The 21531-nt window shown below is 47.2% G+C and overlaps 1 protein-coding gene across 1 annotated transcript in view; it reads right to left on the bottom strand.

Moving 5' to 3' along the window:
• Positions 1-21531, bottom strand: part of RHOA (ras homolog family member A) — a 53777-nt gene that overhangs the window by 4394 nt on the left and 27852 nt on the right. The window contains exons 2-3 of the mRNA XM_007984222.3: positions 11271-11428; positions 2712-2832 (exon numbers count right to left, since the gene is read on the bottom strand). Coding sequence (XP_007982413.1) covers positions 2712-2832; positions 11271-11426 — 277 coding nt within the window. The 5' untranslated portion in view covers positions 11427-11428. The remainder of the gene's footprint in view (positions 1-2711; positions 2833-11270; positions 11429-21531) is intronic.

Raw genomic sequence — 21531 nt, 5'->3', positions numbered from 1 at the left:
GGTAGCTTCACGGGGGTACTTCCTGCCCCACAAAGGCAGGCACTTTACAGGACATCCGTTACTGCTGGTAGATGATTCTGACATAGCTTACAGAAGGGGTGCCCATTCTAGGGCAGCACCTGACCCAGGGTCTATATGTTCCTTTTCTAACTTGTTCATGGACTCTCAGCATAACTTCTACCCTATGGGGTTTACTGGTATTTCAAATGGCTCAAGAGTGACTTTTGGCCAGGCACAGTGGCTCACACCTGCAATCCCAGCACTTTGGGACGCCGAGGCAGGCAGATCACGAGGTCAGGAGATCAAGACCATCCTGGCTAACATGGTGAAACCGCATGTCTACTAAAAATACAAAAAATTAGCTGGGCGTGGTGGTGGGCGCCTGTAGTCCCAGCTACTTGGGAGGCTGAGGCAGGAGAATGGCGTGAACCCAGGACGCAGAGTTTGCAGTGAGCCGAGATCGTGCCACTGCACTACTGGGTGGCAGAGCAAGACTCCATCTCAAAAAAAAAAAAAGAATGACTTTTGAAAATAACCAAAAGAGGCTGGGTGTGGTGACTCGCACTTGTAATCCCAGCACTTTTGAGAGGCTGAGGCAAGTAGACAGCTTGGGCCTAGGAGCTCAAGAACAGCCTGTGCAACATGGCTAAACCCCATCTCCGGCCAGCACGGTGGCTCACGTCTGTAAGCCCAGCACTTTGGGAGGCTGAGGTGGGTGGATCACCAAAGGTCAGGAGTTCGAGATCAGCCTGGCCAACATGGCGAAACCTCATCTCTACTAAAACTACAAAAATTAGCCAGGCGCGGTGGCACGCACCTGTAGTCTCAGTTACTCGGGAGGCTGAGGCAGGAGAATCATTTGAACCCAGGAGGTGGAGGTTGTGGTGAGTCGAGATCTTGCCACTATACTCACTACAGCCTGGGCAACAGAGTGAGACTCTGTCTCAAAAAAATGAAGAACCCTATCTTCACAAAAACATACAAATACTGAGTTTACTCTCAGGCGGGCAGATTGCCTGAGGTCAGGAGTTCGAGACCAGTCTGGCCAACATGGTGAAACCCCATCTCTATTAAAAATACAAAAAAATTGCCGGGCGCGGTGCTTCACGCCTGTAATCCCAGCACTTTGGGAGGCCAGGGCAGGCAGACTACTTGAGGTCGGGAGTTGGAGACCAGCATGACCAACATGGAGAAACCCCATCTCTTCTAAAAATACAGAATTAACCGGACTTGGTGTCTTGCATGCCTGCAATCCCAGCTACTCAGGAGGCTGAGGCTGGAGAATCGCTTGAACCTGGGAGGCAGAGGTTGTGGTGAGTCGAGATCGTGCCATTGTACTCCAGCCTGGGCAACAAGAGCGAAACTCCGTCTCAAACAAAACAAAACAAAACAAAACAAAAAAACTAACCGCGCATGGTGGTGCGTTCCTGTAATCCCAGCTACTGGGAGGCTGAGGCAGGGGAATTCCTTGAACCAGGGAGGTGGAGGTTGCAGTGAGCCAAGATCGTGCCACTGCCCTCCAACCTGGGCGACAAAGCGAGACTCCCTCTGGAGTGCGGTGGCCCGATCTTAGCTCACTGCAACTTCCGCTTCCCAGGCTCAAGTGATTCTCCTGCCTTAGCCCCTGGAGCAGCTGGGATTACAGGCGCACACCACCACACCCAGCTAGTTTTTGTATTTTAGTAGAGACAGGGGTTCACCATGTTGCCTAGGCTGGTCTAGAACTCCTGACCTCAAGTGATCTGCCAGCCTCAGCCTCCCAAAGTGCTAGGATTATAGGCATCAGCCATCGCGCCCGGCCTTAGTTTATTCATCTTTGTATTTGGAATTCATCTAGTTTACTCATCTAGTTTACAAGGCAGTTACATTTTTAAATAACATTTAATATTATTTAGTAATAATAATTATTATTATTTATGAGATGGAGTCTTGCTCTGTTGCTTAGTCTGGAATGCAGTGCCATAATCTCGGTTCACTGCAGTCTCCACCTACAAGGTTCAAACCATTCTCCTGCCTCAGCCTCCAAGCACCTGGGACTACAGGTGTGTGCCACCATGCCTGGCTAATTTTTTTTTTTTTTTTTTTTTGAGACGGATTCTGGCTCTGTCACCCAGGCTGGAGTGCAGTGGCCGGATCTCTGCTCACTGCAAGCTCCGCCTCCCGGGTTTACGCCATTCTCCTGCCTCAGCCTCCGGAGTAGCTGGGACTACAGGCGCCTGCCACCTCGCCCGGCTAGTTTTTTGTACTTTTTTAGTAGAGACGGGGTTTCACCGTGTTAGCCAGGATGGTCTCGATCTCCTGACCTCGTGATCCGCCCGTCTCGGCCTCCCAAAGTGCTGGGATTACAGGCTTGAGCCACCGCAATTTTTTTTAACTTTTAGTAAAGACAGGGTTTTGCCATGTTGGCCAGGCTGTTCTCGAACTCCTGACCCTCAGGTGATCTACCTGCCTGGGCCTCCCAAAGTGCAGGGATTATAGGTGTGAGCCACCGTGCCCTGCCTACGTGGATACATTATAAATAAAGTAGCCATGGGAAACCTAGGCTGAAAGGGACCCAAGGCCCACACTCTACAGTCCTAAACTCCAGGACTCTGGCCACTGATGATTGCTTCTCTGAAGTTCATGTCTGCTTTTCAGCCACCTGATGCCCAGAAACCAGATGCCAACCAGTTACATAGGCAATGACAAACACAGGGTGCAGGGCCACTCACCTAAACTATCAGGGCTGTCGATGGAAAAACACATCAGTATAACATCGGTATCTGGGTAGGAGAGGGGCCTCAGGCGATCATAATCTTCCTGCCCAGCTGTGTCCCACAAAGCCAACTCTACCTGTAATGGGAAAAAAAACCACAAAAATGCAAGGTTAATCCCCCTACCCACTTTTAGAAAAAGTGACACTTACCATAGTACACTGAAATGGCAGACGGTCTAAAACAGTAAAACATAGGAGTATTTCAATTTTTTCTTTTATTTTATTTATTTTATTTATTTATTTATTTATTTTTTTGAGACGGAGTCTCGCTCTGTCGCCCGGGCTGGAGTACAGTGGCCGGATCTCAGCTCACTGCAAGCTCCGTCTCCCGGGTTTACGCCATTCTCCTGCCTCAGCCTCCAGAGTAGCTGGGACCACAGACGCCCGCCACCTCGCCCGGCTAGTTTTTTGTATTTTTTAGTAGAAACGGGGTTTCACCGTGTTAGCCAGGATGGTCTTGATCTCCTGACCTCGTGATCCGCCCATCTCGGCCTCCCAAAGTGCTGGGATTACAGGCTTGAGCCACCGCGCCCGGCCTTTTCTTTTATTTTTGAGACGGAGTTTCGCTCTGTTGCCCAGGCTGGAGTGCAGTGGCACAATCTTGGCTCAAGCAAGCTTCGCCCCCGGATTCACACTATTCTCCTACCTCAGCCTCTTAAGTAGCTGGGACTACAGGCACCCGCCACCACGCCCGGCTAATTTTTTGTATTTTTAGTAGAGACAGGGTTTCACCGTGTTAGCCAGGATGGTCTCGTTCTCCTGACCTCGTGATCTGCCCGCCTTGGCGTCCCAAACTGCTGGGATTACAGGCGTGAGCCACTGTGCCCAGCCCAGTATTTACTTTTATGAGCATCAAGCTCAAATGAGAGTATATTTAAATTATTTTACGTTGAAATTTCTCAAAATTGAAAATCTGAGAGCCTATCTCTACAAAAAAACCTTAAAAATTAGCTGAGTGTGGCCATGCGCAGTAGCTCATGCCTGTAATCCCAGCACTTTGGGAGGCCGAGGCGGGCTGATTGCCTGAGCTCAGGAGTTTGAGACCAGCCTGGGCAACACGGTGAAACCCCGTCCCTACTAAAATACAAAAGAAATTAGCCAGGCATGGCAGCGTGCGCCTGTAGTCCCAGCTACTCAGGAGGCTGAGGCAGGAGAACTGCTTGAACTCGAGAGGCGGAGGTTGCAGTGAGCCGAGATCGCGCCACTGCACTCCAGCACTCTAGCCTGGATGACAGAGCGAGCCTCTGTCTCTAGAAAAAATAAATAAATAAATAAATAAAAATTAGCTGAGTGTGGGCCGGGCGCGGTAGCTCACACCTGTAATCCCAGCACTTTGGGAGGCCAAGGTAGGCAGATCACCTGAGGTTGGAAGTTTGAGACCAGCCTGACCAACATGGAGAACCTCCATCTCTACTAAAAATACAAAATTACCCGGGCATGGTGAAGCATGCCTGTAATCCCAGCTACTCAGGAGGCTGAGGCAGGAGAATTGCTTGAACCCGGGAGGCGGAAGTTGCAATGAGCCGAGATTGCGCTGCTGCACTCTAGCCTGGCCAACAGGAGCAAAAGTCCGTCTCAAAAAAAAAAAAAAAAATTAGCTGACTGTGGTGGTGCATGCCTGTAGTCTCAGCCACTTGGGAGACTGAGGTGGGAGGACTGCTTGAGCCCGGGAGGCGGAGGTTGTAGTAAGCAGAGATTGTGCACTCCATCCTAGGCACGAAGACCTTGTCTCAGGAAAAAAAACAAAACAGATACTAGAACTGAACCAAGTGGCATAATTCAAAATGTCAAATCAAAAATAACTTTGTAACTTATAAAAGTGTTTAATTATAAGTAACATTGTACTAGGAAAGAAGTCAAATTTTAAATAACATTCCACCAGGCATACAGGCAAGAGAGGAAGATACAAGACTAAGTAAATTTTCTGCTATAATGTGGAAACCATGGAGACAAATCTGTATTTTGAGTTGGTAGGCAGGAAAAGACACCATGCTAGGTGTTAGGCAAGGCCTGAGATGATAGGAAAGTCCTTTTGGCTATGCCTTTACTACTCAAGAAATGGCTGAAATAATGCATCACATAAGGTGAGAGAGTACTCCTTTTACATCCGGGTACATCCTCACCCTTCTGTGGTAGAAGAGTAAACTAATGCCTGGGCTCTGAACACAAGTCCCATTCAACACTGTCCAGCACTGCAGCCAGCTCTGCTACCCCTTCTTATCACCAAACTCCATGTTAAACTTTGTTAAACATCCTCTGTACAGAGGCCCTTTGAGGCCCAAGAGGTTTCCCTCCAATACTTGGAACACATCTTTCATCTCTTAGCACCTCCACAGCCCAAATTTCAGTTTCTAAATGATTTCTTCCCTAAAATTGACAGTTCTTCTACCCCCCAACTTTTGCCCCAGGATGCATCATCACAAAGAACCGCCACAAGGCCCACTGTACTTCTGTCATGCACACCATCATGTGTAACAAAGATATACTGATGCCCAATTATCACAATCTGTCTGTCCTCACAACAATGGAGCTCATTTACTCCCTGGCAAATCCCACTCTCCCAGCCCCCTCCACCTCACGGTGTTCAGTCATATATTCAGCCTCTATTGGCACCTGATAAAATGCTTCCAAAGTGTTGAGCCTGTCTCATATCAAAAGGAGCCTTTTTTTTTTTTTTTTGAGATGGAGTCTGGCTCTGTCGCCCAGGCTGGAGTGCAGTGGCTGGATCTCAGCTCACTGCAAGCCCCGCCTCCCGGGTTTACCCCATTCTCCTGCCTCAGCCTCCCGAGTGGCTGGGACTACAGGCGCCCGCCACCTTGCCCGGCTAGTTTTTTTGTATTTTTTAGTAGAGACGGGGTTTCACCGTGTTCGCCAGGATGGTCTCGATCTCCTGACCTCGTGATCCGCCCGTCTCGGCCTCCCAAAGTGCTGGGATTACAGGCTTGAGCCACCGCGCCCGGCCAAAAGGAGCCTTTTCATTGTGAGCAGGCCTACTCTTGGTACCATGATCACCTACAATCTTGTATGGTTCCCTAGGCTATCCTACTGCATACTGTTTTTTTTGTTTTTTTCCTGTTTGTTTTGCTTTTGGGTTTTTTTTTTTTTTTTTTTTTAAAAACAGAGTTTTGCTCTTGTCGCCCAGGCTGGAGTGCAGTGGCGCACTCTCAGCTCACTGCAACCTCTGCCTCCCAGGTTCAAGTGAATCTCCTGCCTCAGCCTCCCGAGTAGCTGGGATTACGGGTGCCCACCACCACACCCAGCTAATTTTTTGTACTTTTAGTAGAGATGGTGTTTTGCCATGTCGGGCAAGCTGTTCTCAAACTCCTGACCTCTGGTGATCCTCCCACATCAGCCTCCCAAGGTGCTGGGATTACAGGTGTGAGCTACGGTGTCCAGCCTTGTACTATTACATACTGTTAAATGAATATTCCTACACAGTACCCTCTCCCATCTTGGGGACTCTTGAGTTGCTCTGAGGCAGGCAGGTAGCCTGTGATATGCTCTTTAATCAAAAACTTTTATTCCGGGGGACTCTCCTCAATTGAGGACCTCCCCCTATCTTGCGAGGGTCAGTGATGTCCAACGTTTGCAGCACAAGATACTCACAGACCATGCCTCAAGGTTTTAAATCAAGATCTCTAAATTTCTTATGGGCAAGATTCTGGTTGTTCCAAGATGCCCAGGCAGAGATGATGTTTCCAAGAGAACCTAAGAGCTGCTTCCAAAACATACATACTGCCACAGGTGGAAAAGACTCTTCCAGTTCATGCTCACAGACATGCAGCAACTAACGACCACTCTCTGGAGAAAATGTTAGGATACAACCAGTAATACACATTCACTAGGCTTTTGAGAAATGAGCTATGAAAATGCCAACCTAACACTGCTTCCCCAAGCCAATGGATCTTTCTATGTATGGTGTATCAATCTAAGATAAGAGGGCTATTACTTGACACCAATCCTGAAGATGTCATCACATTTCTACCTAGTTTGTCACAACTGGTCCCTGTGTCCACGTAAAACCGGTATTCCTATCAGGACCACAAAAACACCTATGTTCAAGCATACATGAAGAAGACTGAGGCTGAACTAACACTCTGTATTGGTTTGCAATCTGCAGGGTACATCCCAAAATTCTGTTAGGATGGTATTTGTTGTATTTTTTCCATCTATACTTGGGCCAAAAAGTATCTTAGAGGTCCTATTAGCATAAGAGCAATCATCGTGGCTCACTTTGTATTTGAATAAGAAAGACTACAAAATATAGGCCGGGCATGGTGGCTCACACCTGTAATCCCAGCACTTTGGGAGGCCAAGGTGGGCAGATCACGAGGTCTGGAGATCAAGACCATTCTGGCTAACACGATGAAACCCCATCTCTACTAAAAAATACAAAAAATTAGCCGAGTGTGGTGGCGGGCGCCTGTAGTCTAAGCTACTCAGGAGGCTGAGGAAGGAGAATGGTGGGAGGCAGAGCTTGCAGTGAGCAGAGATCGCACCACTGTACTCCAGCCTGGGCAACAGAGAGAGACTCCGTTTCAAAAAATAAATAAATAAGTAAGACTACAAACTATAAAAGAGGTTTTTGAGCATGGAAGTACTCATCTCTTAGAAAACGCTTTGGTGCTTCCAAACATTTTCCATTACTTCACAGAATTTGATGTCACCTATAAAAACCGTTTTACAAAGAAGGAAGGCTCAAAGGTCAGGCAGCTTATTGATGGTCAAACAACTATCAGGAAGCCCTACAATGAGGGACCCTGGAGTTCTGAGCAGCTGGTCTAACCCATATTCCTCCCACAGTGCCACAAAAGGAGGCTAGGTAACCCTGGGACAGAAAGAAATAAGTAATGTAGCCAAGTGAGAAGTGGCCAGGTGCAGTGGCTCATGTGTGTAATCCCAGCACTTTGGGAGGCCACGGCGGGTGGATCACCTGAGGTCAAAAGTTCGAGACCAGCCCGGCCAACATGGCGAAACCTTGTCTCTACTAAAAATACAACAATTAGCCGGGCTTGGTGGTGGGCACCTGTAACCCCAGTTCCTCAGGAGGCTTGATAGGAGAATAGCTTGAACCTGGGAGGCAGAGGTTGTTGTAAACCAAGATCGTGCCACTGCACTCAGCCTGGGTGACGGAGTGAGACTCTGTCTCCAAACAAACAAAAACAAAGTAAGAAAGGAAAAAGGGGATGAATTAATGGAAGGTAAAATACCAAGTGTTAGCAGCATATGAGACATATAACTGAATGCCCAATAAAAATGAGGATGTTGGAGAAGAGCACCTCATTCTAGTTTCAGGGATTTTTTTTCTTTCAGCTGACCCACTTCAAAAGATGTACAGGAGAGTTGGGCACACTGGCTTACGCCTCTAAGTCCAGCCACTCGGGGCTGAGGTGGGAAAACTTGAGCCCAGTTGTTCCAAACCAGCTTTATCAACACATGAAGACCTCATCTCTAAAAGCATAAATTACCCAGATATGGTGGCACATACCTACAGTGCCAGCTATTTGGGAGGCTGAGGTGCAAGGATCACTTCAGCCCAGGAGTTCAAGGCTGCGGTGAACTATGATCATATCACTGCACTCCAGGCCTGGGAGACAAAGTAAAATCCTTGTCTATTTAAAAACAAAAACAAACAAAAAAAGAACAAAAAAAAGTATAGGAGGCCAAGTAAAGCATTACTTAGACAACAAAAGGAAGAAGATTAAAAAAAAAAAATTAAAACCAAAAAAAACCCCTCCAATTCTGTAAGAGTTTTGTTCCAGTCTTGCCAGAGGGCTTTTAGGACAGAAATGGAGAAGCACTCTTCTCACCATCAATGACAATAAAATAAAACAATTGTGGCAGACTGTTTTACGTTAAAGACAAAAAAAAAAAATCTTTTAAAATTAAAGGTAAGTGGCCGGGCAGTGGCTCATGCCTGTAATCCCAGAACTTTTGGACGCTGAGGCAGGTGGATCACCTGAGGTCGGAAGTAGACCAGCCTCACCAACATGGAGAAACCCCTTCTCTACTAAAAACACAAAATTATCCAGGCATGGTGGCATATGCCTGTAATCCCAGCTACTCGGGAGGCTGAGGCAGGAGATTCGCTTGAACCCGGGAGGCAAAGGTTGCAGTGAGCTGAGATGGTGCCACTGTACACTCCAGCCTGGGCAACAAGAGCGAAATTCCGTCTCAAAAAAAAAAAAAAAAATCAGCTGACTGTAGTGGTGCATGCCTATAGTCCCAGCTACTTGAGAGACACTGAGGTGGGAGGACTGCTTGAGCCCGGGAGGCAGAGGTTGTGGTGAGCCGAGATTGCACCACTGCAATCCATCCTGGGCGACAGAGCAAGACTCCGTCTCAAAAAAAAAAAAATTAAATGTAAGCAACAATGTTGTTTAAATGTCACATTGGGCCGGGCGCGGTGGCTCAAGCCTGTAATCCCAGCACTTTGGGAGGCCGAGATGGGCGGATCACAAGGTCAGGAGATCGAGACCATCCTGGCTAACACGGTGAAACCCCGTCTCTACTAAAAATACAAAAAATTAGCCGGGCGAGGTGGCGGGCGCCTGTAGTCCCAGCTACTCGGGAGGCTGAGGCAAGAGAATGGCGTAAACCCGGGAGGCGGAGCTTGCAGTGAGCTGACATTCGGCCACTGCACTCCAGCCCGGGTGACAGAGCAAGACTCCGTCTCAAAAAAAAAAAAAAAAAAAAAAAAATGTCACATTGGTGGTGGTGTCAGATCAGTACAATCCTTTGAGAAGCACAAACAATAAGAACCTCTTGAACTAGTAATCTAATACTTGGACATTTGATTAAATACTTTGACAGATTGTTTTAAAAGTCCAACCATAGGCCGGGCATGGTGGCTCAAGCCTGTAATCCCAGCACTTTGGGAGGCCGAGACGGGTGGATCACGAGGTCAGGAGATCGAGATCATCCTGGCTAACACGGTGAAACCCCGTCTCTACTAAAAAAAAATACAAAAAACTAGCCGGGCGAGATGACGGGCGCCTGTAATCCCAGCTACTCGGGAGGCTGGGGCAGGAGAATGGCGTAAACCCGGGAGGCGGAGCTTGCAGTGAGCTGAGATCCAGCCACTGCACTCCAGCCTGGGCGATAGAGCGAGACTCAGTCTCAAAAAAAACAAAAACAAAAAAAAGGCCGGGCGCGGTGGCTCAAGCCTGTAATCCCAGCACTATGGGAGGCCGAGATGGGCGGCTCACGAGGTCAGGAGATCGAGACCATCCTGGCTAACACGGTGAAACCCCGTCTCTACTAAAAAATACAAAAAACTAGCCGGGCGAAGCGGCGGGTGCCTGTGGTCCCAGCTACTCAGGAGGCTGAGGCAGGAGAATGGCGTAAACCCGGGAGGCGGAGCTTGCAGTGAGCTGAGATCCGGCCACTGCACTCCAGCCTGGGCAACAGAGCCAGACTCAGTCTCAAAAAAAAAAAAAAAAAAGTCCAACCATACAAAGAGGTTCATCTGAGCATTATCTATATGGCAATGAACTAAACTTCCAATATACGTAAACTTGAAAACAGCACATATGGCTGGGCAAGGTGGCTCATGCCCGTAATCCCAGCACTTTGGGACGCTGAAGCGTGTGGATCACCTGAGATCAGGAGTTTGAGACCAGCCTGGCCAACGTGGAGAAATTGCATCTTTACAAAATACAAATATTAGCCAGGCATGGTGGCATGCGCCTGTAATCCCAGCTACTCTACTCTGGAGGCTGAGGCAAAAGAATTGCTTGAACCCGGGAGGTTGCAGCAAGCCGAAACTGCGCCACTGCACTCCAACCTGGGCAACAGAGCAAGACTCTGTCTCAAAAAACAAAACAAAACAACAAAACAAACAAAAAACCAACAACACATAAGCTAAGGATGCCATGTGAAATACGTATGAATGTAAACAAAGTCTGCATGAGTAGCAGTTAAAAATGAAAAAACAGCCAGATCACCTGAGGTCAGGAGTTCATGACCAGCCTGGCCAATGTAGTGAAACCCCATTTCTACTAAAAATACAAAAATCAGCCAGGCGTGGTGGCGCATTCCCATAATCCCAGCTATTGGCGAGGCTGAGCCCACTGGCTCACTCCTATAATCCCGACACTTTGGGAGGCTGAGGCGGGTGGATCACCTGAGGTCAGGGGTTCGAGACCAGCATGGTGAAACCCATCTCTACCAAATACAAAAAATTAGCTGAGCATGGTGGCACATGCCTGTAATCCCTGCTACTTGGGAGGCTGAGGTAGGAGAATCGCTTGAACCTGGGAGGCAGAGGTTGCAGTGAGCCAAGATCGAGCCACTGCACTCTAGCCTGGCAACAGAATGAGACTCCATCTCAAAAAAAAAAAAAAAGGAAAAAAAGAACAAATTTGGACTAAGATGGCAGGATGAGAATGGATTATTCTTTTCAACATTTTTGTTATATAGTATACTGAAGAGGCAAAAGGCTCTAATTCTCTACATGCTTCATAAATATTCTAACGTGGAAAATGGCATCAGTTGTTATGAAAAGTTTACTCACCTGTTTTCCATCCACCTCGATATCTGCCACATAGTTCTCAAACACTGTGGGCACATACACCTCTGGGAACTGGTCCTTGCTGAAGACTATGAGCAAGCATGTCTTTCCACAGGCTCCATCACCAACAATCACTAGTTTCTTCCGGATGGCAGCCATTGCTGAAACACAAAACACAGATGTTACCTGCAATGCACAAGAAGCCATAGGTAGCTTACAGGCTATGACACATGCTTTGGTAACCACAGGGCATAAGCCTGTATTAGCATACTCAAATTCAAACTTCTAGTACACTGATTTCACCTGGCACCAAAAGGTTATACATCAAAAACTCATAACTAACTTTATACTTAATGGTAAAACACTGAAAAAAAGGTCTGCCCCCTAAGATCAGAAACAAGAAAAGAATGTATGTTCTTGCTACTTCTTTTTAGATGCAATCTCACTCTGTTGCCCAACCTGGAGTGCAATGGCCCAATCTCGGCTCACTGTAACCTCCAGCCTCCCGGGTTCAAGTGATTCTCCTGCCTCAGCCTCCCAAGTAGCTGGGATTATAGGCATGCACCACCACATGCAGCTAATTTTTGAATTTTTGGTAGAGACGGGGTTTCACCTTGTTGGCCAAGCTAGTCCTGACCTCAGGCGATCCACCTGCCTCAGCCTCCCAAAGTGCTGGGATTACAGGCATGAGCAACCCCGCCTGGCCTGTTTTTGCCACTTCTATCCAGCACGATATTGGAGGTCCTAGCCAGGGCAGTAAGATAAGAAAATGAAATAAAAGACATCCAAAGTGGAAAGGAAGAAGTAAAACTATCTCAATTCATACATGAGATGATTTTGTAATGTGGGAAATCCTAAAGAAAACTTTTAGAATAAACAAGTTCAGTAAGGTTGCAGGACACAATATTAACACTGAAAAAATCAATTGAGCCAGGCACAGTGGCTCACGCCTGTAATCCCAGCACTTTGGGAGGCTGAGGTGGGCAGATCACCTGAGGTCAGGAGTTTGAGACCAGCATGACCAACATGGAGAAACCCCGTCTCAACTAAAAATACAAACTTAGCTGGGCGTGGTGGTGCGTGCCTGTAATGTCAGCTACTTGGGAGCACAAGGCAGGAGAGTCGCTTGAACCTGGTAGGCGGAGGTTGTGGTGAGCCGAGATCATGCCATTGCACTCCAGCCTGGACAACAAGAGTGAAACTCCATCTCAAAAAAAAAAAAAAAAATCGATGCCGAACACAGTGGTTCATGTCTGTAATCCCAACACTTTGGGAGGCTGAAGCAGGAGGAATGCTCAGGCCCAGGAGTTAGGGACCAGCCCTGGCAACGTAGTGAGATACTGAGAAAGGAAGGACAGAAGCATGAGAGGGGAGGGGAGAAAGAAAAGAAACAAAAGGGCCGGGCGCAGTGGCTCACACCTGTAATCCCAGCACTCTGGGAGGCTGTAATCCCAGCACTCCAGCACAGGTGGAGTGCTTGAGAATCCAGGAGTTCAAGACCAGTCTGAGCAACATAGTGAAACCCTGTCTCTACCAAAAATTCAAAAAGATTAGCCAGGAGCGGTGGTGCACGCTAATCACAGCTACTTGGGAGGCTCAGGTGGGATAATCGCCTGAGTCCAGGAGATGGAGGCTGCAGTGAGCTGAGACTGCATCACTACATTCCAGCCTGGGGAACCATAGTTGAGACACGGTCTCTAAAAAAAGAAAGAAAAGAAAAAAAAAATCAGCCAGGTATGGTAGCATGCACCTCTGGTCCCAGCTACCAAGGAGGCTGAGGTGGGAGGATTGCTTGAGCCCAGGAGGTGGAAGATGCCGTGAGCTACGATTGCACCACTGCACTCCAGCCTGGAGTGACAGAGTGAACCTTGTGTCTCAAACTCTTATGACTCAACTACAAAAAAGTAGCTTAGGTTGGTGGTCTGGCTCAGGATCTCTTGCAAGGTCGAAGTCATAAAGAATTCTTTTTGGGCCGGGCACAGTAGCTTATGCCTGTAATCCCAGTACTTTGGGAGGCTGAGGTGAGCAGAACACTTGAAGTCAGGAGTTCAAGACCAGCCTGACCAACCCAGCAAAACCCTGTTTCTACAAAAAATGCAAAACTTAGCGGGGTGTGGTGGCGGACACTTGTAATCCCAGTTACTTGAGAGACTGAGGCAGAAGAATTGCTTGAACCTGGGAGGCAGAGATTGCAGTGAGCCCAGATTGCACCACTGTACTCCAGTCTGCAACAGAGTGAAACTGTGTCTAAAAAACAAACAAACAAACAACAAAAAAAACCAAACTCTTTCCAGCATGAAGTACAGCATGCTATTTATCTATCCATCTATCTATTTTTTTTTTTTTTCTGAGATGAGGTCTCACTCTGTCACCCAGGCTGGAATGCAGTGGTGTGATCTCAGCTCAATGCAACCTCTGCCTCAGAGGCTCAAGTGATCCTCCCACCTCAGATTCCCCAGGACCAGGACCACAGGCATGCGCCACCATGCTCAGCTAATTTTGTATTTTTGGCAGAGACGGGATTTCGCCATGTTGCCCAGGCTGGTCTCCAGCTCCTGAGCTCAAGTGATCTACTCGCCTTGGCCTCTCACAGTGCTGAGGGATTGTAGGCATGAGCCACTGCCCATCTATCTATGCATCTATCTAATCTATGCATCTATCTAACCTATCTATGTATTTATCTATTACGTAGTTATTTTGAGAAAGGGTTTCATTCTGTCACCAAGGCTGGAAAGCAGTGGTGCAATATTGGCTCACTGCAGCCTCTGCCTCTCAGGCTCAACTCAAGTGATCCTCCCACCTCAACCTCCCAAGTAGTTGGGACTACCAGGCTCCTGCCACCACGGGTGACTGATTTTTATACCGATGGGGTTTCACTATACTACCCAGGCTGGTCTCAAACTCCTGGGCTCATGCAGTCCTCCCGATTCAGCCTCCCAAAGTGCTGGGATTACAAGCATAAGCCACTTCACCAGGCCTAAATACAGTATATAGAAAAAATTAAAAAATAAAGAACTTTTACAATTCAGTAATAAAAAGACAATCTAATCCAATTCAAAGGATGTGACTAGGTATGACCCTGCAATTCTATTCCTAGGTATATATCTAAGAGAAACAAAAACATATGTCCACATAACAACTTGTACTTCTACATGAATATTCATAGCAGGATTATTCATAACAGTCAAAAAATGTAAAGAACCCAAATATCCAACAACTGATGAATATATCAATACAATGGAATGGAACACTGTTCAGCGATAAAGGATAAAGTACTGATATATGCTATAATATGGATGAATCTTGAAAACGTTATATAAGTAGAAGAACCCGGCCGGGCGCGGTGGCTCAAGCCTGTAATCCCAGCACTTTGGGAGGCCGAGACGGGGGGATCACGAGGTCAGGAGATCGAGACCATCCTGGCTAACACGATGAAACCCCGTCTCTACTAAAAAAATACAAAAAACTAGCCGGGCGAGGTGGCGGGCGCCTGTAGTCCCAGCTACTCGGGAGACTGAGGCGGGAGAATGGCGTAAACCCGGGAGGCGGAGCTTGTAGTGAGCTGAGATCCGGCCACTGCACTCCAGCCTGGGCGAGAGAGCGAGACTCCATCTCAAAAAAAAAAAAATAATAAGTAGAAGAACCCAGTCATAAAAACCAACATGCATGATTCCATTTACATAAAAATTGTCCAGAATAAACAAATCCAGAAACAGAAAATAGACTGGTAGTTGCCTAGGGCAGGGACTTGGGGGTAGAGAGAAATGGAAAATGACCAATAGAATAGTGGACTTTCTCAGGTAACGAGATTTTTCCAAAATTATTGTAGTGATGGCTGCACAACTCTATGAATATACTATAAACTACTTATTATAGTATATATAATTCACACATTTTATTTATTTTGAGACACGGTCTCACTCTGTTGCCCAGGCTGGAGTGTAGTGGTGCGATCTCTGCTCACTGCAACCTTAGCCTCCCCAGGCTCAAGTGATCCTCCTATCTCAGTCTCCCTAGTAGTTGGGACTACAGGTACATGCCGACACACCTGGCTAATTTTTTGTATTTTTAGTAGTGACCGGGTTTCACCACGTTGCCCCAGCCGCTCTCAAACTCTTGAGGTCAAGCGATCCTCCCGCCTCTGCCTCTCCCCCAGTGTGTTGGGATTATAGGCGTGAGCCACCGCACCCAGCCCACAGTATATATAATTCACACTTTAAATAGGTGAATTGTAAGGTATGTAGATTATATTTCAATAAAGCTGTTACCACCACTCTCACCCCCAGTGGGGGGGAAAAAAAAAAGAAATCTACAGATTCCTTCCATCTGGCAGACAGTGATGGTCAACCACCCCAATTCCCACCCTTCCCTCTTAGACCATACTTCAATTTTTAGCTATGTACTTTGTTGTAGACTACACTTCCTAACTTCCCTTGGAGACATGGCCATGTACCATGAGATGTGAATCAGCAGTATGTTGTGGGACTTCCAGAAAGTCTTTCTTAGAAAAAGTGAAGTCACATGCTCTTCTTCATTCTCTTTCTCCTTTCCTACTGCTTACATCTGAAGTAAGGGCTGATTTCTAAGTAGCCATCCTGTTATGTGAGAATGAATGCCATACCACAGGGCTGGAGGAACCAAAAGGTAAAAAGGAGCCTGCATTTCAGGTGATCTTGGGAGCCATCATCTCAGCCCCAAGACAGCCTACCTTCCATGTTGCTTCCGTATGAATGAGAAATAACTGACTCTCTTATTTAAGATGGTATTTTTCAAGTCTCTGTTACCTGTAGTCAAACTAATCCTAAATAATATATACTTGGCTGGGCATGGTGGTTCACGCCTGAAATCCCAGCACTCTGGGAGGCCGAGGTGGGCAGATCACAAGGTCAGGAGTTTGAGACCAGCCTGGCCAACATAATGAAACCCCATCACTACTAAAAATATAAAAATTAGCTGGGTGTGGTAGCACGTGCCTGTAGTCCCAGCTACTCAGGAGGGTGAGGCAGGAATATCGCTTGAACCCTGGAGGCGGAGGCTGCAGTAAGCTGAGATCACCCCACTGCACTCCATCCTGGGTGACAGACTGTCTCAAAAAAAAAAAAAAAAAAAACAGGCCAGGCGTGGTGGCTCACGCCTGTAATCCTGGCACTTCGAGAGACTGAGGTGGGCGGATCACGAGGTCAGGAGATCAAGACCATCCTGGCTAACACGGTGAAACCCCGTCTCTACTAAAGAATACAAAAAATTAGCCAGGTGTGGTGGTGAGTGCCTGTAGTCCCAGCTACTCAGGAGGCTAAGGCAGGAGAATGGCGTGAACCCAGGAGGTGGAGGCTGCAGTGAGCAGAGATCGCGCCACTGCACTCCAGCCTGGGCAACACAGTGAGACTCTGTCTCAAAAAAAAAAAAAGGCTGAGCGCAGTGGCTCACGCCTGTAATCTCAGCACTTTGGGAGGTTGAGAGCGAGGCCTGTGGATCACGATGTCAGGAGTTTGAGACCAGCCTGATCAACATGGTGAAACCCCATCTCTACTAAAAATACAAAAATTAGCTGGGCATGGTGGCACACGCCTGTAATCTCAGCTACTCAGGAGGTTGAGGCAGAAGAATCACTTGAATCTGGGAGACGGAGGTTGCAGTGAGCTGAGATCATGCCATTGCCCTCCAGCCTGGGCAATAAGAGTGAAAATCTGCCTCAAAAAAAAAAAAAAAAAAAAGAGAGAGAGAAAGTGAAGTTCCCCAGTTAAAGTCAAGTGTGGCAACTCATACCTGTAATCCATCTACTCAGGAGGCCGAGGTGGAAAGATAGCTAGAGTCCAGAGTTTGAGACCAGCTTGGGCAACACAGCAAGACCCTATCTCATAAAAATAAAAAAACATTGGCCGGGCATGGTGGCTCACGCCTGTAATCCCAGCACTTTGGGAGGCTGAAATGGGCGGATCACGAGGTCAGGAGATCAAGACTATCATGGCTAACACGGTGAAACCCCATCTCTATTAAAATACAAAAAATTAGCCGGGCATGGTGGCAGGTGCCTGTGGTCCCAGCTACTCGGGAAGCTGAGGCAGGAGAATGGCGTGAACCCGGGAGGCAGAGCTTGCAGTGAGCTGAGATCACGCCACTGCACTCCAGCCTGGGTGACAGAGCAAGACTCCATCTGAAAAAAAGTAAATAAATAAAATTAAAATTAAAAAAATACAGGCTGGGCACAGTAGCTCACACCTGTAATCCCAACACTTTGGGAGGCCGAGGTGGGCAAATCTCTTGAGCCTAGGAGTTGAAGACCATCTTACACACAGTGAAACTTCATCTCTATGCAAAATACAAAAAATTAGCTGGGTGGGGTGGTGACCATCCGTGGTCACAGCTACTCAGGAGGCTAAGATGGGAGGATCACTTGAGTACAGGAGGCAGAGGTTGCAGTGAGCTGAGATCACACCACTACACTCCAGCCTGAGTGACACAGTAAGACCCTGTCTCACAAAACAAAAAAAATTTAATAAACTTTACATCTCTCATAAGGCCTAATCTGTATGGGTTTTTGCCCAAAGTCAAACCACCAGGACCCTATGGGATGCAAAGAAATGTCAACAGGAATTCCCCAGTTCAAGAAAAGGCTGCCTTGGCCAGGTGTGGTGGTTCATGCCTGCAATCCCAGCACTTTGAGAGGCCGAGGCAGGTGGATCACCTGAGGTTAGGAGTTTGAGACAAGCATGACCAACATGGTGTAACCCAGTCTCTACTAAAAATACAAAAATTAGGTGGGCGTGGTGGTGGGCACCTGTAATCCCAATTACTCGAGATGCTGAGGCAGGAGAATCGCTTGAACACAGGAGGTAAAGGTTGCAGTGAGCCAAGTTAGCGCCATTGCACTCCAGTCTGGGCGACAAGAGCAAAATTCTGTATCCAAAAAAAAAAAAAAAAAAAAAAAGGCTGCCACCTTCGAGTAGCACCTTACCTAGAAGACACTCAATTCAGGCCGGGCGCGGTGGCTCACGCCTGTAATCCCAGCACTTTGGGATGCCAAGGCGGGCGGATCACGAGGGTCAAGAGATCGAGACCTTCCTGGCTAACACAGTGAAACCCTATCTCTACTAAAAATACAAAAAATTAGCCAGGAGTGGTGGCAGGCGCCTGTAGTCCCAGCTACTCAGGAGGCTGAGGCAGGAGAATGGTCTGAACCTGGGAAGCAGAGCTTGCAGTGAGCCAAGATCGCGCCACTGCCCTCCAGCCTGGGCGACACAGTGAGACTCTGTCTCAAAAAAAAAAAAAAAAAAAAAAGAGCTATCATTGCTTTGTTTATAGTTCAACATGCCCACAAGATTTGTTCTAGTATTGACTTAAATCTTCTGTTATGGTTTGAAAAGTTTCCTTGGATAGATAGGGAATCACTGCCTGTCCTTGGGCCTTCTCCAGTCCCACCTTCCTCTCTGCACTTTCAGCCTGCACTCCATTCCTTCTGGGTGCTTTGGTGTTTCTGAGATTACCGCACATGTCTTCTATTCTGTTTGTGCCTTCCCTTCCTAGAATGTCCAGACTCTGTCTCCACCTTTGCTTACAGGGAGGGAATTCACCTTTAAAGACCCCAGTCCGGCCAGGCACAGTGGCTCACGTCCACAATCCCAGCACTTTGGGAGGCCAAGGCGGGCGGATCACTTGAGGTCAGGAGTTCAAGACCAGCCTGGCAAACATGGCAAAACCCCGTCTCTACTGAAAATATAAAAATTAGCCGGGCATGGTGGCACGTGCCTGTAATCCCATCGACATGAGAATCACTTGAACCTGGGAGGCGGAGGTTGCAGTGAGCCGAGATCGCACCACTGCATTACAGCCTGGGTGGCAGAGTGAGACCGTGTCTCAGAAAAAAGAAAGAAAAGAAAAAGAAAAATATTTGATGAAGAACATTTGGCCCAGAAAAAGTATAAAATCATTTAGCCACGAATGGTGACAAAGACAAAAATTACAAGGGATTATCGGATAAAATGAAAGCCTAGGTGATGTCTGGGATGCTGGGAGTGCGGCAATACAAACACAGATGTTGAGAAGGAAAAACTTTGCAAAATTATCTTTCCTTTCCACTTTGCTATAATCCAGCGTCTTTACAGGTACATGGTTTGTCAGCTTAAGAAGGGAAATGACGCTTAGCTCTCCCAGATGTGTCATTTTCCAGGCTAGGTTTAGTCTCAGAAATAACTTATAGGAGTTTGGAGTAGAGGTTTATTTATCCAAAAGTCAGTTATATCTAATTAAGTCACCAGTAACAATATAGAAATAACAGTATTTCTTTTACAATTTTTAATTTTTTTGGAGACAGGGTCTCACTGTCACCCCGGCTGCTGGAGTGCGATGGCGTTATCACGGCTTTACCACAAACCCGACCTCCCAGGCTCAGGTAATCCTCCCACTTCAGTCTCCCAAGTAGCTGGGAGTACAGGCACACACACCATGACCAGCTAATTTTTGTGGGTTTGTAAAGACAGGGTTTCACCACGTTGCCCAGGCTGGTCTTAAACTCCTGGGCTCAAGTGATGCCCACACTTTCTAAAAATTTAATTATCTTGGCCGGGCGCAGTGGCTCACGCCTATAGTCCTAGTACTTTGGGAGGCTCAGATGGGCGGATTGCTTGAGGTCAGAAGTTCAAAACCAGCCTGGCCAACATGGTGAAACCATTCTCTACTAAGAATACAAAAATTAGCCTAGCATGGTGGCAGGCACCTGTAATCTCAGCTACTTGGGAGGCTGAGGCAGAAGAATTGTTTGAACCTGGGAGGAGGAGGTTGCAGTGAGCCGAGATCGCGCCACTGCACTCCAGTCTGGGTGACAGCAAGACTCTTGTCTCCGGGAAAAAAAAGTTTAATTATCTTTTATGCAGAGAGATGGTCTTGCTGTGTTGCCCTGGCTGGTCTCAAACTCCTAGCCTCAAGTGATTTTCCTGTGTTGGCTCCCTAAGTATTGGGACTACAGGCATGAGCCACTACATCTGGCCCATTGCCCCCCCCACCTTTTTTTTTTTTTTAAGACAGAGTCTTACTCTGTCACCCAGGCTAGAGTGCAGCGGCGCAATCTTGACTCACTGCAATCTCCGCCTCCCAGGTTCAAGCAATTCTCCTGCCTCAGCCTCCCAAGTAGCAGGGATTACAGGCGTTTGCCACCATGCCCGGCTAATTTTTGTATTTTTAGTAGAGATTGGGTTTTACCATGTTGACCAGGCTGGTCTCGAACTCCTGACCTCAGGTGATCCACTTGCCTTGGCCTCCCAAAATGCTAGAATTACAGGAGTGAGCCACCGCACCCAGACCCTACTGCCCATTTTTAAACTCAGCTGCTTTTTTACTTTCTTGATGGTGTCTGTTTTTTATCTTGTTGAAGTCAAATTTATCTATTTCTCCCTTTGGTTACTGATGGTTTGGTGGCATATCTAAGATACCACTGCCAAATTCTAGGTCATAAAAAAAAAATATATGCTTCTTTCTATAGTTTTAAGTCTTACACTTTAGCCCTTTAATTCATTTTGAGTTAATTTTTATACATGATATGAGGTAGGGGGTCCAACTTCATTCTTTTCCATTTGGAAATCCAGTCACCTCAGCATTATTTACTGAAAAGACTATTCCCTCCTCCCCCCCACTGGATGCTCCTGGCACACTTGAGAAATCAACTGATTATCGGCCGGGCGCGGTGGCTCACGCCTGTAATCCCAGCACTTTGGGAGGCCGAGGCGGGCGGATCACAAGGTCAGGAGATCGAGACCATGGTGAAACCCCGTCTCTACTAAAAAATAGAAAAAAAATTAGCCGGGCGCAGTGGCGGGCGCCTGTAGTCCCAGCTACTCGGGAGGCTGAGGTAGGAGAATGGCGTGAACCCGGGAGGCGGAGCTTGCAGTGAGCCGAGATTGCGCCACTGCACTCCAGCCTGGGGGACAGAGCAAGACTCCGTCTCAAAAAAAAAAAAAAAAGAAATCAACTGATTATCAACTGAGGGTTTACTTTTAGATTAATTCTATTCCATCGGTCTATATTGTCTACCCTTATACTAGTACCACACAGTCTTGATTACTGTTGCTTTGCAGTAAATTTTGAAATCTGCAGGTGTGAGTCCTCCAGCTTTCTTTTTTTCCAAGATTATTTTGGCTTTTCTGGGTCCTCCGAATTTCCGTATGTATTTTAGGAACAGTTTGTCAATTTCTGCTAAAAAGCCAGCTGGAATTTTGATAGGAATTACACTGAATCTATACATCAATCTGGGGAGTATTGCCATCTTTACAAT

Source organism: Chlorocebus sabaeus, chromosome 22, assembly GCF_047675955.1.
Source record: "Chlorocebus sabaeus isolate Y175 chromosome 22, mChlSab1.0.hap1, whole genome shotgun sequence".
Classification (NCBI taxonomy): Eukaryota; Metazoa; Chordata; class Mammalia; order Primates; family Cercopithecidae; genus Chlorocebus; species Chlorocebus sabaeus.
The sequence above is the reverse complement of the archived record's forward strand: the minus strand, read 5'-3'. Positions and strand labels throughout refer to the sequence as shown.